Genomic DNA, 17447 nt, shown 5'->3' with positions numbered 1-17447 from the left:
TGCTGAGCTGTTATTGTGTACTTTACAAGACTAAAGGTTCAGGTTTGCTGTGTAATGTTGTTATAAATTGGTGTGTAAAGGATTGCTCTGTAACATATGGTGTAACTGAAATAAATTTGAATATGTGATTGAAAAATATTGAAGCAAACTTTTACCATTCCCAATTTAATGGACAAACTGTCTCATATTTTTGACTGATCAACTGTATACCATTTTTTGTATTCCATGTTACTGCTGAACCAGAGTCCAGAAGAGGGAGAGAAGCATGGGTGGAGGAAGCAACTCTTACCTGGGTACGCCTCATCAACACTGGGGCTTCCATCTGGAAGAGGGGGTGGAGGTGCAACATGCATGATTAGCGGAAGCTGCAAACCACAAAGGGCAGCAGAGACAAACACAGAAAACACTGCAAACCAGGATGAAACGTCTTCTCATAATGGACAGGTGTAAAGTTTGTTTGTTTTTAAATTTCTTAATTTGCTGTGTTCAAATGAACTTATTGCTTATTTCTCAAAGCAAAAAAAGTCCATTGTTATGAAGGGGGGGACAAATAGATATTTGACCCTGGTCCAGTGCAACATGTACAGTACAGTGAACATAGATTTAAAGATACAGACACAGCTGATGGCTAGAGACTGGCAAAGCTGTAGGGATTAAAAAAAAGTTTCGTGTCTACGGTAAAACTGCAACATTGCGAAGAAACCAGAAAGACAAGGACATAGACTGCACACACACAAAAATTGCCTAACATTAACATTTTTCTCACAACAGGTGATGATGAGCAGTTTAAGAGGCTCAAACAAGTAAGAAAGAGAAATAGGTTCTCAAAGGGAAAACTCATGAGACCAATGTGACAGCTTCTCAAAGCAATAACCAGAGTTTTGCCAACTGAATAAAACGATGTGATAAAAAGATGACTCGAAAACAGGTGAGGGAGTGGTAATAAAGAAAGACTGAGACATACAGGATTGCTGTTCAGGGCTGGGAGGACATGCAGAGGAGGGATCAAGTGAAGAGGATGAGGACGGTAGTGGAGGTGTGGATGAAGATGGTAATGATGATGGGGCTTCGAGTGACCCACTTCCTGGGTTGATCCAGAAAGCTCGCCTTTTTCCTTCATACATACACACTACTGTTACTCCAACTCAGTTAATTAAACATAAACAGTCAATCAAGTCAGGTAACGTTAAAACAAAATTAGATTTTAGTTTTCAGTGGCGAAAGGTTCAACAGAGATTAAATAAAATATCTAAATAAACAACAGAAAGAGGCAAAAATCAGCTCAATGTTGAAAAACAAAACAAAACATCCTGTCAGTCGCTATCCAACAGTATATCAAATCAACAGTGCACTTTAGCTGTTTCTCAATGGTCAAGGATGCATCCTTAAGTGTGCATTCTTCATCCAGTTGTCTGGTCAAAATGTCTCACAGCACCACATCATGGGCTGTCCCAATTGTCGCGTAAATTGTCGGCTCCTTCACAATGTGGCTGACGTTGGCCACGACACAAATACGTGTTTTTTTTTGGAACACGACATACAGAAACTACTAAAATACTATCAATATAAAAGATTTAATTCGATAAAATAAGACTAACTAACTATTTTCTACAAATTTTTTACATTTCAGGATTAAAAATTTGCAGTATGTGTAGCAGCATTTAACAACTTATACAGCCTGCCGGAATTTATTGGGAGAAGAATGAGAATTGGTTAATAATGTGGGCTAGACCGTCTCATTTCTCACGGCACCTGATTTCTGTCTCCTTCAGGAGAAAGGAGGATGCAGCATAGGGATGTAACGATTACCGGTATGACGATAAACCGCGGTAAAATTCCCGACGGTTATCATACCGTTTCAAATTTTAATTATCGTTAAAACCGTGATTGATTACCGCAACTGATTACCGAAAAACTCACAGTGATACTGCTCATTTCCTGGAGAAGCAGCAGCACCTGAACGGCACTCGCTCAAGCGGGCGCGCATGCGCAGTTTGCACTGTCTGTCCAACGACAACACGGCTGAAGCCACCTGCGCTCCAGAGATTACCCCCCGTAAGATCAGAAATCTGGGCATATTTTGTATTTTTAAAGGATGTTGAGAGTAAAATAATTGAAGACAATCAATCCTTGTGCAGAAAATGCAAAAAAAAAATCTCCGCGAACTTCGCGGCGCGAAGCCACTTCCAATATGATGAGCCATCTCCGTGACCACCACACACAACTTTTCAGCGGGTAAGTCAACAAAAACGGAATTTCGGAATAGTGGGAAACGTCATGGTTTGTCTCGCGAAAGCGAGTAGTGTGCAGACGACACATACCGTAGCAGACCAAAATGTGTTTGTTTCTGTGTTTTTTTATTTAATTTTTATGCTGTGTACGACCGCTGCTACTTAATTATTATCCGACACAGAGTGAGGACCTGTGTGTGTGTGTGTGTCAGTCAGTCAGATGATAATTATGAATAATAATAATAATAATGATAATAATAATAATAATAATCATATAATATAAATTATCTTTTTTTAAATAAAACTTGGTTAAAAGATTTCAGTGTGTGTGTTCAGTACTTTTGGAACATTTTGAACACATCTAACAATACCGTGATAATATTGATAACCGTGATAATTTTGGTCACGATAACCGTGATATGAAATTTTCATATCGTTACATCTCTAATGCAGCACTTGGAGGATGCAGCCTTGACTATTGACACAGCTTGTGTTGTATTTGGTTGTCACCGATGTAGCTGAAATTGGCACAGCACCCCCCGCGACCCTCTGGTTGAGGATAAAGCGGTAGATGATGACTGACTGACTGACTGACCTTTCTTACTGCTGCCCTGCTGGTCACTGTGGGTACTGTCCAGACTGGCGTCACTTGGCCTCCTGTCCTTCTGAAGCAGCTTGTCAACACGCTGGATGATGCACTCTAAAGATTTATCCACATTTATCCAAACTTTCTCCTGGAAGACACCGAATGAGAGGCAATGTAGCCTAATGAACTTAGTGTTTTCATGTGTCATGTCTTCATTTTAAATGCATCATAAAGAAGGGGGTTGAAATGTATTGGATAGCATTAAAATCATAAGAAATAAAATCATTTTAAATAAAATTTAACTCAATGATGATTTTGGTGAATCCTGACTGATAAACTCACCCATTCTTCTTCATGCCAGTCTACACACAGAGAGGATCGGCTGTTGCGACCACTCCACTTGGCGAGCAGTGTGTCCTGATCGTTGCGCAGGACTACTTGTTCTGAGTCAGCAGAAGGAGAAGCTTTGGAGGCAATATACTCTGGCCGTGCTGCGTTCAAGGCCTGAATAGCTGAAGCGAGCAACTTACAGTCACATACTAAGACAAGCTGACGGGTCTAGGAGAGAGAGTGGAAGAGAGTTGCCAGTTTAAAACAAAAATAAAACAGCAGCATGATGTTAAAGTGGATTATATATTTGATTTATAGAAGTAGTTGTATGCCATTGTTTGCACTGATATTGAATACATTTAGTCTCTTACCTTATCAGACAGAATAGCCAGTGTCCTCTCGAGGCCGCTGGCCGACCGGTCCTTGGCGGCTCGGGAAAGCCTCTCTGCGTAGTAGCTAACCTGAGTCTTCAGCGTGTTGATGTGGGCAATGATCTCTTTGGCTCGGACGATATCCTGCGGTATGTAGACGATGGACTGCGAGCTGGAGAGGGCACTACTGTCGAAGGCAATAACACAAAGTGTTTGCAAATCACTGTATGTCAATGACACTCTTCTGAAAATTTGAGCAGCACAGTTATGTCTTGGATCAGTTTCCAAAAATATTTAATATTTAGTTTAATGAGGTGAAAAATTATCAATGGGCTTCTTAGAGTGTTTCCATGCACATGCCTTTTCTTAACAATAATCTTTACTGGTCTTAAGAACATCCTAGAGGTCAACACAAGACAACATGAACATTACACTTTAACAAAAGGTCTATGGGTGACGCCACTCACTTTACAAATTCAGATACAGCTTTATGAAAATGTGAGAAATTAATTTGAATCACATTTGCATATGATTTCAATGTAATGCCGATGTCTGAATTTATAAAATGAGTGGCATTATATAACAAACTTAGTGTATACTGCTAAAGAAACATCAGGGTTTATACACATACACACATGTGCTTGGATTAGGGCAGCACATTTTACTTACTTTCAAACACAACACTATTACTAACAATGATTCATGTGTCAATGTTCGCGGTGCTCATGTCCTCATCTCTAATGAATCTTTGAGTTTAACACGTAACCTTGTTTGTGGTAATACAAGGCAACCACAGGTGAAAAGTGAACAAACAAATTAAAACAAGCAAAGCTGTGCGACCACTCACCATTCCTCCTCATATGCACTGATCAAAAACAACACAATAAAAACAAAATTAAGAAGGAGATATGAAACTTAACTGCAGAATAAATGCAAAAGTTGTAAACAAAACAAAACAAAAAAAATTTTATGTAAAAAATTCAAAGTTGGTCACTTGTATTAACATAAGCATCAGATGAATCTGAGCAAGTGAAATTATGAATGAAGCAAAGAATAAAATTCAGCTCATGAGACCATATCACTGCAACTGAAGAAGAAATATAACCTGCATATTTTGTTGTTGGTTTTTTTTGCTTTTATTTTGTTATTTTGGTCAGTTTGTGCTTTTTTTTCCAAGCTTGTCACTTACTGTTTCTTTGCCTCCTCAAATTTCTGGATGAGTTTTCTCAGACCACTGCTTTTAAAACCTTGGCAGTGAGCAGCTGGAGCTCCCATTGTTATCAAATCATACGTGTGCTCTGCAAGAGCAATGAGCAGAGTTAGTAGAGCTGAACAGAACAGGATCATCACGACAACATATCAGCATGTTTACTACTGTCTGTGTTGATGCATCTCACCAAAGCCCAGCTCATCTTGAACTCTCATCCTCTGAACGTGAAGGTTTGTTGGCATGAACTCCAGCTTCCTCTCCGCTTTCAGGTTACTGGCTTTGAATGATGGTCCTGAAGGAGAAGATTTGTGTGTTAAACACAACAGAAAACTCAGCAAGAGGCCAATTAGAAAATGCAACCTTCTTTCGGCCACAAACCTCTGTAGTCAGTGAGGTTGGACAACGATTCCTGGTATGCTAATATTGTTGTCTGGTATTGAGCGACAATCTGTCGCCGCAGATTCTCCCAGCAGGGTGATAACTCTCCCAGCTCCTCTAGCTCACAGACCCTGGAGGTGGACAGAAGTTACGTGGGCATCTAATAAACGAATATTTAATGACTAATAGAATAGAATTACTAATAGAATTGATTTCATGATTTTGGCCCACAAAATGTCAAACAATGTTGATCAATGTTTACAAAACGTTAAAATTATGTTCTTAATGTCTTCTTTTGTCCACAAACCAAAACACTCAAACCGATTATTTTGATTATTTGATAATTCATTTAGTTATCATTTAATAGACATTCAGAAATCAAGCCCTAATTCTAAGTGATAGAAATGTGCATTTGTGTTTTTTACCTGGCTGCATCCTCCTCCAGCAGAAGTTTGACGAACTGTCGAGGAACGTTCAGGGACAGGACGCTCTCAGCCATCTGCTCCAGCACACGTAGGTGGTTCCCGTCAGTGCTGGGGAAGCGGTACATCCTGGACATCGTGCCTCCAAACACTGTCCCCACAGAAAATTTAATTAGCCCAGATTAGGTTGTAACAGATTAGGTCAGAGAGAGATTATCTAAATATGTCCTGATGTCGCGTGACCTTGAGGTAGATTTGTATTTGATTGATGCCATTTTTAAGATAATTTTTATTAGATTTTTCTATGTTGTCTAATAATAGTCATGTCACACTGCCCTCTCAAACATTACTGGGTTTTGTAACGTATCCCTGAGGTAAACAGATATGTCCTACTCCACAGGAACAGAATCAATATATTTCTCCTAATGTATCAGAAAACATGAAGCCATGAAGGCAAGACAGGCAGAAGAGGGCGAGACAAGACAAAACAGCAGTTACGAGCTACACACATCTGTACCGCAAAGTATCAGCCTAGTACACATCAGTGTCAGTACTACACGCAGCACCAGAGGATGCATTTCATGCATAAAAATAAAGTACATTTTATTCCCTCATTGCTTGGAAAGTGTGGGTCAATCTAATACTCCATGACTGTCATTTATCTTCTTATCGTTTTGATTCTTGGACAATGTACTGTATGTGTTGGATGAAGAGATTAAGGTATTTCGTTTAACATTAATGGTATCTGCCAAAAATGCAGCTGCTGTGAAGCTTGTGTTAACACACCAAATAAGGTGCAGCTATTTCTCAACTCCTTCTCAAGTCTGTTACATGAGAAAAGCTGCTTCAACACTCTTTATAATGGATTCATTTGGTATGTTTGTAGATTGTAGAAATTCTGAATATGTGAGCTGCTGCTTTTTGTATTTACTGATTTAAACCCATTTCTTTACACTATTCCACTAGTTTTACATACATTGCAGACAAATAGAGGAACTACGGTCAACGGTGTGTGATGTCGTACCTGAGCGCAGCAGTGTGTCTTTGCATAGTGAGGCATACTTGATTCGGACTCCCATCGACTCTGTGAGACTCTCGTCAACAGGCAGCACCGTCTGCAGGACACATACATGAATTTGTATTACACACTATGTTAGCAACCACCTCCACTGCTCCGTCAGCCACCACACACTCAGGTAACCCACTGCCACTGGGAGGCTGTGGTACATGTTTATTAGAAACTGAAGCAGGTTAAAGTGAATAATGTTGTCAACTATATTGACTCAAGCATCTTCAACCACTGAGCCTCTCACCCGGCCGTTGATGCTGTCTGGCAGGTTGCTGACCGACATCCTCTGGTCTGCTCTGTCATCCATCTGCCACGCTGCTATGGTGATGCTCCCCACCCGCTTGTTCTCCGCAGATCTGTCCATTGAAAGTTTTACAATATTTTTACAATAATTTCTTCCTCCAACCCTATCCTAACTAACAACTACTTTATTATCTGTTAATCTGTAATTTATTTTTGTATTAATCCCTTATGATATCAAATGTTCTTTATTGTTAAATACATAATTTTAAGCTCTTAGTCAAATAGTTTAAAGGCTCCATGATAGCCTTTGAAAATGTGTGAATTTTTGTACATTTTTAAACACTTCCTGGATTAAATTAAAAACATTAAGGTAGATTAGAATGATTAGCTATATATAATATTAGTTGCAGTTTATGACAGGTCATTAAAATGCAAAATCACTTACCTCAGTTCCAGCTGTAATCTGTGGCTCTTCTCCTGCAGCAACTCCTTTATAGGAAAAAGTGCTGAGCCCAACATATACATCTGGACAGATAGAGATAAAGAAAATCTTTTAATCAGGAGTTCATCAACAACTACTTCTTGATATGGTCTTGACAGGTTTGTGCTGGGTTAGAAAAACTCATGAGTCATGCATGATGTGTTTTCAAGCACTGCGTCACTGATAGTTGCAGTTTCAACTGACAAAACATGCACTTGAGCAATCTCTTCCACCTTTGTTCAGATGGGAAATGATGCTTAGTAGTGTAAAACAGTTAAAAAAAAAAAAGATTGTCAGAATGTAGGACTATTAAGTTTTATTCCACTGTTAAATATTAAATATGGTGTCAGCATATTGGCATCGTACATACCGTGCCCTGCGAACGGTCCTTGACATCATAGACAGCCAGCTTCACCTGTGTCTGCTGGTTGATGTTGGACTCCTGGAAGAAGGCGACGCTGCTGAGGAAGATGGGGTTATTGGTGCCCTGTGGACAGTAACCCAATGTTACACAGTATCATTTCAAGACATAAACACTGAGACCAGCCAAATACTGGAATCTGGAAACAATTTCCGTAAAATCACATTTAAAAGAGAAACATTTTGGATATTATAACCCAAACACAAAATCTTTAAAATAAGATAAAAAATAAAACGCATGCACCAGCAAGTTAAAATACCATAAACATTTAAAAAACAGAGTGTATGTCTCTCTCTCTTTTTCATTTGTTCATGCATCTCCTTTGGTCAACACCGACTGATCTAAGCATGTGGGTGAGGGACATGTGGGCGGCGGCCAACAGTCACTTGCAGGTGCAGCAGAGAATGTGTCACACCTACGTCTGTGCATTCAAAACAAACACTTGCACATTGTGAAGAAAATTATATAATTGTGTGAAGATGTCATTTCACAGAGATGGGAAGATTCAAAAAAAACAACAGGGTGAAGAACGAGTCTGACCTCTATGACTTCAGTCTGGGCGTGTTTGGTCCAGAAGGCCTGAGGTGGCGTCGTGCAGCTCACTGCTACAAAGCTATTGGGTTTTCGATCCAAAGCAGGAGGGACAAGGTCCGTGCAGGCTGAATGGCAAACACACACACAGGTTTGCACAACTATTCTTGTTAAGACACTGCATTGATTTCCTTAACCTAGTGCTGGATGATACTAAAAGTAAACACCATACACATCTTAAAGTCAGATGATTAAAGACAAATTTTTGCTCTCGAGTAAAATTTGAAGTAAACAGTTAATTATGTTTCTTTTATTTCTTTATGGACAGAAAACAACAAACACAGAAGTATTTCTCAGTTCTGAGGTAAAAGATTCAAAGTGATTACATGTAACATACCCGAAAGTATGATTGTGCTTGTGAACCATTGTTTTATTTTTGTTTTAATTATATCATGTTATTGATTTATTGCAAAGCCCTACTTTACCCATAAGCAGATAATGCCTAACCCTAACCTAACCATGACTCACAGCTTACTCCTAGCCCCCACCAGAGCCTCAGAAATTAGGTTCTGCCTCATTAGGACCAGGTTCTGACAAAGTGAGTGGTTATGCCAGAAAAGTTACTAAAAAGGTAACATAAATGTGAAAACACACACACACAGTTTCAGCGTCACAACCAAATACCATCTAGTAGTTTTGGATGAATTCATAGTTTCAAATAAACACTTCTCACACAAGCTGAACTCCAGCACAGGCTCATCTGGGTCCTGGCTATTGCCTAAAAAAATCGACAAACAACAAAACATTTAAAATATCAATTTCATGACCATTTTTAGTATACTCTTTAACATACAAAAAAACACGCAACTATACAAAAAATGCTTCTAGTCAGGTCCTATTTGATTTTGAATCAATCTTGGCCTCACCTGCGAGCGCCAGGCCGATCATTTCATCCGAAAGCTCGAATGTGTTGGCCCGGTACACCGACCATGGCCTCTGTATCCGCGAGCCACGCTCTCTGCCGCCCGCCATGCCTGTGTGGGACGAGCGGGCGACGGCAGGAGGCCTGAACACACACCCTCACACACACTGTCACACACTCCCATGTGATGTGCTCCTCTTTTTGCGTAGATCCACAGCTGCTGTAAAAGGAGAGAAATGAGGAAGAAGTGGAAGAGTGAAGTGAACAAATATTGTTTTTCCTCTGAGAAAATTCCTCTATTATCATTTCTGATTCATGATGTTAATATCTTCTGACCTCAGAGTGTTTTCTCACACTCATAAATGAACCCAGTTAATCATCACCTTCATTGCTATGTCAACATTACCGATGGAAAAGAGATGAAGTAAGATGGGTAGGAAGAGGACAAACATACATTTATGTCTATTTGCTAGATAGATATTTATACATAGATTGGAAAAGTGACTTAGCATGCAAATGAGAATCATTTGTCATCATTTGGGGTAAATGTGGGAATGCTGTTGATCTTCCTTCCTACCTTACTTTTGCTAAACTCAATCTTTTGGGATTCATTTCCCTCAAGTTTTCATCCTATGGAACTATCTTTCTCCAGCCTTTTTTTTCCTCTGTCCCATTTTGTTAAAGACCAATTAGCCCATTTGTAGCAAGGCGGCAAACACAAGGGACAGTAGTGAGCCAAAATGGTCCAGTTAGACAACACATGGTCTCTTTGATCCTACAAAGACAATTTAGTAGAATTGTGGTCCACTTAGTCAAGAAAAATGTGTTTTGGTGATTCTGCTTTAGCTTAAAGTAAACACAAATAATAGATTATCTTCAAATCACACATTTATTTATAATAAATGTATGTGATTTATGAAAGATTGACTCACTGATTCCCAGGGTATTTCGAAACAGAATGTATCTTTTACAAATCAGGCCCACTGAGTGATTTATCTTCTTTTTCTCTTTTGGATTGTGGGTCTGGGTTAATAGTTGGTGGCCTACTTTCTCACATATGGTCCAGCACTGGTCTGCTGGCAGACTTTGGCCCACTTTGGTCAGCACAGACACACGTGGCCTACATCTGTCAGAGTCTTCAGAGCTACCTGATATATTTTTCTAGAATGGAGGAAAGTGTTCCTTTTTACACAGAAGACACAATCAGTATATCTGCATCTCATATCAGGGTTGAACATTTTGAGTAAAATATCTGTGATCTTTCAGACTTCCCTCCCCCCATTGCATTTTCTAAACAGAAAATAAAGAACACAAAAAATCTACATAAACTAAACAGAATTTTTGCAAAAGGGATTTGTCCCTTAAAACATCTCAGACTTAAAAATTAAAATTAGATTTAGAGATAAAAGGAAGAAGCTCAAGAAGATGAAACATAAGAAGAATATTAATATATTCATGAGACTCCTACATATTCTCTTGTGATCATTGTGATGGTTTCTCATCATAAGGAAGTACTGTTTTTGTGTAGGGTCCCCACTCCCTGCTTGAACTTAAAGGAACTGAAAAGAAGCTCAAACCTTTGCAAACTCAGCAAAAGATTTAGGGAGAGATAACAACTAAAATATAAATCCAAAGGAGAAAGAAAAGTAGAGGAGCAGAGGAATAAGTTAAACAAAAAAAGTTAAATCTGCGTGAGAATATGAGAAATATGGCATCTTCATGAATTCTTTAAGCAGGAGACAAAGCAGCCATATCACATTTTAATATACTATGTGATATAATAATGCTCATAACAACGTTACCAGACTTCGCAGATCTCTGATCCTTTACTTCCAAACCTAATAAAAAATGTCCAGTCTCTCAACCAAGTGAAATCACACTGTCAACAGCAGAAGCCAAAAACAAACAGCTTGCTACCAACTTTCCTTATCAAACAGGGGTCCATAATCTGAAACACCATCCATTTACAAAAACATCAGCTTTATATTGGTTTTATTTTACATTACCCGCGCATGTTTCTCTTTCAGCACTAAAAATACTTCAACACTAAAGTAGGATCCCCAAAGAATCTATATGCACGTCTGCTAACTTATTTTAACAGTAAAGCAAATACTTTCCGAAACCACGGCTGAACTGAAACTTTACTGAGCACGAAAAGCAGCCATAAAAGGCAGCTCCTAATATAGCCTGCATGGTGTGTCAATGTGTAGGTTTGTGAGTCACATGAACTGGGGCAGAAACACACACACACTGTTACAACTCAGTAATCTGGGCCACAGCTCCTGACACATAAAACCGTGCTCCAGGATTGATAGAAGTTTTGATTATGATGTATATGCAGTATAAACAGACATAAAAGGCTCTATTAAAAACATCTTCATGGAATCATCTTTGGAGTTGTAATTCAATCATTGAAATTTATGTGTGGATTATGTTTATATTTCTTATCTTTGAAGTCAAGGTAAACAAGAAGACCATAAAGTGCTTTGAAAAACATCTTAAATTCCCAATACAATTCTATCTTCTAATGAATATCATTGTAATACATTGTTTTCAATTATGTTCTGGCTGCACAAATGAGCAGTATGTTGTAAAAATGATGTAACTTATAAGAACAGTTGTTCAAACTTAATCAAAATGAGCCCCTTCATAAAAAGGTTATTCAATATACCGCGAAGATCACACTAAACTGTCGCCACAACTGTTTGTGATTTATGTATGGTTTTCTGTTTGCTCCCGACAGAGGAGACCCAATGTTTCCATGTTTGAAGCTCCTGTCTGTGTCTCATCCTCACACAGGGACAGTGAGTGAGAGCTGACCATACATGGTGATACCCCCTTTTCCAGTTTCCTCTTCTTTGCCAAGAGGCCTATTAAACACTGAAGACAAGGCACACTTTTTCGTGTGTGTGTGTGAGAGATTAATAGGGGTCGGAACAACAGGGTACCTCACGATACAATACGATATTATGCGATACATGGTCCACGATACCAATAATATCACATCAAATATTTCAAGACAATCATATGGTGATACATCACGATATCTGTTCCATCCAAGTTTCCCTCATTCTTCCTTAGCCTTAATTTGTTAATTACAAGTAAGGACGATGATATATCGCCAAATTAATATTTTGACCCACCCCTCGTGATTAAGTGCGTGAATGTGTCTGATCACATCTCTTCTCAGATGGCCAACGTGTTCTTTTAAATTTGGTCCTTCATTGCCTCTTTTTACACAAAATCCAACAGCACGAGAAAAAATAAAAAGACAACTCAGGATAATATTTATGAACTGAGGACATAGCACATGGTGACTGACAGCCAGTGGTGCAATTATGAGCACACAGTTGCATACTTTTATTAAATAAAAATGCCGAGTTACTAGGGAAAACAAATATTATGATTAATGGCTGCGATCAGTTAAATATTTGTTCTATTAATCATTATAAAAAAGTTGTTGACATGAAATATCACATTTCCTAAGCCGACTGAGTCCAACAGCATGTTTACAAAGTAGATTAGAACATTTGATAACAGACTAAAATAACTTTTAAATAATAAGTCAGGCTGCTAGACCTTTTTAAGGTGTGTGCATGAAAGACGAAAAAAAAAAAGAATACTGTAAGGAATGCTTTCCTAAAAAAGTAAGGGAAAAATCATGATACTTTCCACATTCCAATTTCCACAGAAAATAAATTGTAAATTGTATTCATACAAAGAAACCTGCTATTGTCCTGCAATGGTTTTGTTTCTAAAATAGGTTTGTACTGGCTGCAACCAGTGTTTGACTAGTGTTTGACTTGGCAAGTGGCAGCCCAGAGTTATAACAAACCTCTGGGCTGTGAAGAACAAAGTTTCCATGACAAAGCATGGCCCTGATAAATCTGCCCTGCATTACTGAGCCTGAGATCCAGCAGTGCTACTAGGTTAGGGATTTGTGTAGTGCTTTAATGGATTATTATGGCTGAAATTCAGTAATCTTAATTCCTTTGGAAAGTTCACTATTGTATTTTGCTGGAGCTCACAGCCTGTTATAGTAAGCAACACAAGGTGAGGAGCGTTCCATGATTAATTCATATATGTATGTCATATTTAAGGGTGCAGTAATGTATTATACACTTTCAAATTAAATGTGATCCTTTTGGTGAGTGTGACTGTATCTTTGAGTAGAATAGTATTTGAAAAGTGTCATAAGGTTCATAAAGGTTTCATTTTTCCTCTTTCCTCTTCCTTTTTCTTATGTAAACCTCACTCACTCCACTAAATGTGAATATTTCCTTGTTACTGTGTTCCTCTATGACAAGTAACTAATTCCTGATAATGTTTGGTTCGTAGACAATACAAGACATTTGAAAATGTCGTCATTTTGAGGTTTGGGAAACACAGATTTTGACGATTTTTTTGACCATTTTAACAAATCAAGAAAATAATCTTTAGTGTCTCTCGTCAGCTACTTTCAATAATTACAGCTGTTTCAGTCAACTGTTGGGTTGTGAGTGAGGAAATTGTGATTGTTAATTACACTGTGGAAGTTCTGATTAGAGGGTATCAGCACAACAGAAATCTACTGCAACACAAAGTCATGTACTGCTCGTTCCGTCTGTAGGACTTTAAAATAACCTCTTTATCAATGTAAGAAGATTTCACTCAGAGATGAGCGCTCTGCTCTCACAGTCCAGCTGCAGTGCATAATAGTCTCAGGCGTAATATTGTAGAGTTCAGACTGAGATAATATTCATCAAGTTATTCAGTTTCACCCCCTCTATAAGCTCGAGAAGTTCTGCACAGTTTTCACACAAAGACCTGGTCTGTTCATCCAATATGCTCACACTGACACACAAGACGTGATGAGACTGTACGGCAACCATCTGACCTCTCTGTCCTCAATCAAGACACAGCAATCCAAATGGTTTACAGTGCAAAATGATGATTTAGCAAATATCACTTTGACTTCTCCTGCTTTCATTTACAATATGCACGTTTAAGTAAATATGTACTTTATAGTCCATGATACACACCCCAGGTTTTCATGTAACTTATGTTAGTCTGCGACTGATATATCTGCTGAACATTTACAAAATACATAAGTCACTGAGTTTATACATCAGCAGCAACATATAGTCCTTTCAATGCTGCCAACTACTGGAAAAAAGGGATCAGGTGCTGAAATGGATAACAAAGATGGACATTGTTTCTATTATTTATGTACTTACTTTTAAGTATATATTTACTATTGACTAAAATGTAACCCATAGAATGGGTGAATCCACTCACAGTCTCCAGATGGGATGAAGGGACAGAGGAAGTCAGCTGATCCAGGGTTCACTGAGGAGCATTCAAAGATGGCGGTAGACGTTCACAAACTGAAAAGACACAAAATGTCGGGTTTTACTTTTGAAGTAACAGCTCATTCATCGGACACTGGTGTAAAAAAAGGTGAGGATGAGATGGTTTAAGATTTTAGATCATCTCTGGTTTTAGTTTTATGTTATATCAAATACAAATTTTACCCCATTATACTCCATTGAGCTAGTGTGTGTGTGTGCTTACGCTCCCTTCGGATCATTAGAATAAAGCATGAATAATTTCTTTAGAGGGAGAGAGCAGCTGTAGCCCATTCACATGAAAATGAGCATTGCCTACACCCTGAAGTAGACACATGGACACACACAGCTCTACTGTGTTTCTCACCCTGACTCCTTGCCATGTCAGTCTTGCCACATAGCCAGCTACTTCTCAATTTTGAGTTAAAATGATAAATGACATGATAAACACAACAGTTTCGACGGAAGAAGATGGCTTTGCACCAAACAGCCTGAAATAATTCGCATGAAACACACCACTGCGTGTGTGGGTATAAATCTGTCTTGCTCAAGTGACATTGCTTCCTTCTAAAAAAGCTGATCTGGCAGACAATGGTAACCCTCAGTCTGCATTTGCTGCTGACTGCATTGAAATGCCTACACTATTTTGAACCTAAATACAAGTCGTAATCCTAAAAAAAAAAGCATCTCAATTGCCCTCACTGTCAGGGCCCGAAACTAAATTGTGTCCTCACAAGGACAGAAGTACAAGAACACACTAGGAAGTTCTTCAATGAAGAGAAACTTTGCCACAACTTCATAAACTGTCACTTTCACAATTGGCAGAAGTAAAAAAAATAAAAAGTGTTCACATTTATAAGACATTCTAATATAATAAGACATTATGACACAATGTAAAGCAAAGAAAACAATACATAAATGACAATTAAGACAAAAACTGGGCAAAACTCTGCAATAGATGTTCTCTCTGCAGTACAGTTCTCACTCACTGCTGTTAGACTGCTAATGACGATACCTGCTGCCAAATAGCAAATATAGTCAAATTGCAGATAATTCCATTTTCACATTTATATAATTTCCAATACAGCTGTAAGATCTAGCGTGTGTTTCACAAAAGACAGACCTTGTTTTGGAAAAGGGCTCGCAAAGATGCTGAAAGCAGAAGTGAGCAGGGCAGGGTTGACTTATGAGCCTCTCTTTGACAGGAGAAACCCTTCAAACATCAGCTCCCAGAACATGAAGCAAGTAATCAATGAAGACCTGCTGAGACAGAAGGGACAAAGGTTAAAGTTACTGATTCACCAACACTAATTTATAAAAACACAAAGTTCTTAATGCTGTTCTCACTCTTGTCTTATTACCTGATTTATGAGTAATGATGGGCGATATGAGCTGTAAATTATATCGAGATATGTCGGGAAATTTCAAATTACGAACTGCGAAAAGTAATTGTTTAAGTTGTTGAAAAAACAATCATTTCCAGCAGCAGTACACTGAGTGGTGTAATAGTTCAAAGTTCTCAGATGCAAAAATAAGGATTTTATCCTTTAATGTGATGTCGCCCTTTGATCTTTATGTGATAATAACAATGGCTGTGATATCTTATAATTGTACATTTCCCAATACAATTGTTGTACACATTTTTTCAAGATTATTTTAGTTATTAAAAAAAAACGCACAAACCGATCGATAATTGATAACCAAAACAGTTGGCGACTCATTTGATGAATAATTGTTGCAAGGACGAGGACATAAAGATATGTATTGCTTCCAACATATTACATTTTTTAACTGGCATAGATATGAAGACATAAAAAGGGTTAACATTGATATTGTAGTCTCTTTGGCAACTGAAACAACTGTTAATGTCAGCCTAGGGAAAACTCACATATAGCCCCTTCGATCAAAAAGACCTGTCACTATAACGTGCAACATGTCCCTTTACCGAGTAGAAAAACTGTCTTACAGCAGTGACTGTGGTGGTTTTGAGTCCATCCTGTGTCGATCCTGACTCGGTGCAGTTTCATTTTGCAGTGAAGTTCAACAAGTCATGCGATTGGTCAGAGGCAAACGGATTAGCATACAGCATGATGATGCATTTTCCTCCAAATGGCCACACACGGGTCAGATGTCACCGCCATAAAAAAAGTATCAAGTGTGCGTGTGTGCTCAAGGCAGACGACGATGATGATGATGGTGGTGGCTGTCTGGGTTTACACACATACCAAAGAACGTCTGCTGCAGATGGATGTAAACAAACTCACGCTGCAGGCGCCATCAGAGGCAGAGAGACTGCACCTATCCTCCTCCTCCTGCTTTCCATATCTCTCTCTCTCCCTCTCTCTCACACACACACACCACCCTTTGCTCTTTCTCTCGCTCTCCCTGATTGCTGCTTCCCAAGGCGAGCTGAGCAAGTTAACTCTTTCTCTGCCTGGTCTGCAGCAATCGGGATGTCTCTGTTTTGACATTAGGCAAAATGACAGAAACACCAGTCTGCAATAACACAACAATACAGATCAAATAGCAACATGAACGATGCCTCTAAAACAAGACAATCAATGAACCTTTTGAGGCGAGGATTTGCTGCATGACTCTAGTATTAGAGTAGATAAGTGTCCGGAACCGATGTTGTTCTTTTCTGTGGCCGATTTTGTTCTGAAGATATCAGGGCAGCCGACATATATCTGTATATGAGTTAAAATAAATATACAAGTTTATGAACAAAAGATAAACAAATGTGTTTAAGTTGTTGTCTCTCCACTCTACATTTTGTTTTATATTAATTTAAACATATTTATATTTTACATGGTTTCCTTTCAACTGACAGTGTAAATTGATGACACATTCCAGGTGAAGTAAACATACATTATCTTTCTTGTTTGTACGGTTTGAATGCATGACTGAATAAGACCATTGTAATGT

At 38.6% G+C, this 17447-nt stretch overlaps 1 protein-coding gene across 14 annotated transcripts in view; it reads right to left on the bottom strand.

Annotated features, from left to right (window-relative positions):
* Nucleotides 1-17447, bottom strand: part of LOC131455377 (inositol polyphosphate-4-phosphatase type I A-like) — a 33435-nt gene that overhangs the window by 14050 nt on the left and 1938 nt on the right. For 3 of the 14 annotated variants that reach the window (XM_058622968.1, XM_058622966.1, XM_058622958.1), the window contains exons 2-20: nt 15646-15785; nt 14473-14561; nt 9200-9415; nt 9007-9051; nt 8283-8401; nt 7692-7808; nt 7286-7365; nt 6842-6953; nt 6553-6643; nt 5532-5679; nt 5107-5237; nt 4916-5020; nt 4708-4816; nt 4366-4383; nt 3519-3705; nt 3160-3375; nt 2827-2965; nt 965-1114; nt 290-322 (exon numbers count right to left, since the gene is read on the bottom strand). In XM_058622968.1, the coding sequence (XP_058478951.1) occupies nt 290-322; nt 965-1114; nt 2827-2965; nt 3160-3375; nt 3519-3705; nt 4366-4383; nt 4708-4816; nt 4916-5020; nt 5107-5237; nt 5532-5679; nt 6553-6643; nt 6842-6953; nt 7286-7365; nt 7692-7808; nt 8283-8401; nt 9007-9051; nt 9200-9305 (1906 nt within the window). In that variant the 5' untranslated portion in view covers nt 9306-9415; nt 14473-14561; nt 15646-15785. Of the gene's footprint in view, nt 1-289; nt 323-964; nt 1115-2826; nt 2966-3159; nt 3376-3518; nt 3706-4365; nt 4384-4707; nt 4817-4915; nt 5021-5106; nt 5238-5531; nt 5680-6552; nt 6644-6841; nt 6954-7285; nt 7366-7691; nt 7809-8282; nt 8402-9006; nt 9052-9199; nt 9416-14472; nt 14562-15645; nt 15786-16488; nt 16647-16786; nt 16832-17447 lie in introns of those variants that run through there. The other 11 variants (XM_058622970.1, XM_058622967.1, XM_058622971.1 and 8 more) reach the window with 9 other exon arrangements.

This window comes from Solea solea, chromosome 2 (genome assembly GCF_958295425.1).
Source record: "Solea solea chromosome 2, fSolSol10.1, whole genome shotgun sequence".
In the NCBI taxonomy this organism is placed as follows: domain Eukaryota; kingdom Metazoa; phylum Chordata; class Actinopteri; order Pleuronectiformes; family Soleidae; genus Solea; species Solea solea.
This window is presented reverse-complemented; position numbering and strand designations above follow the sequence as displayed.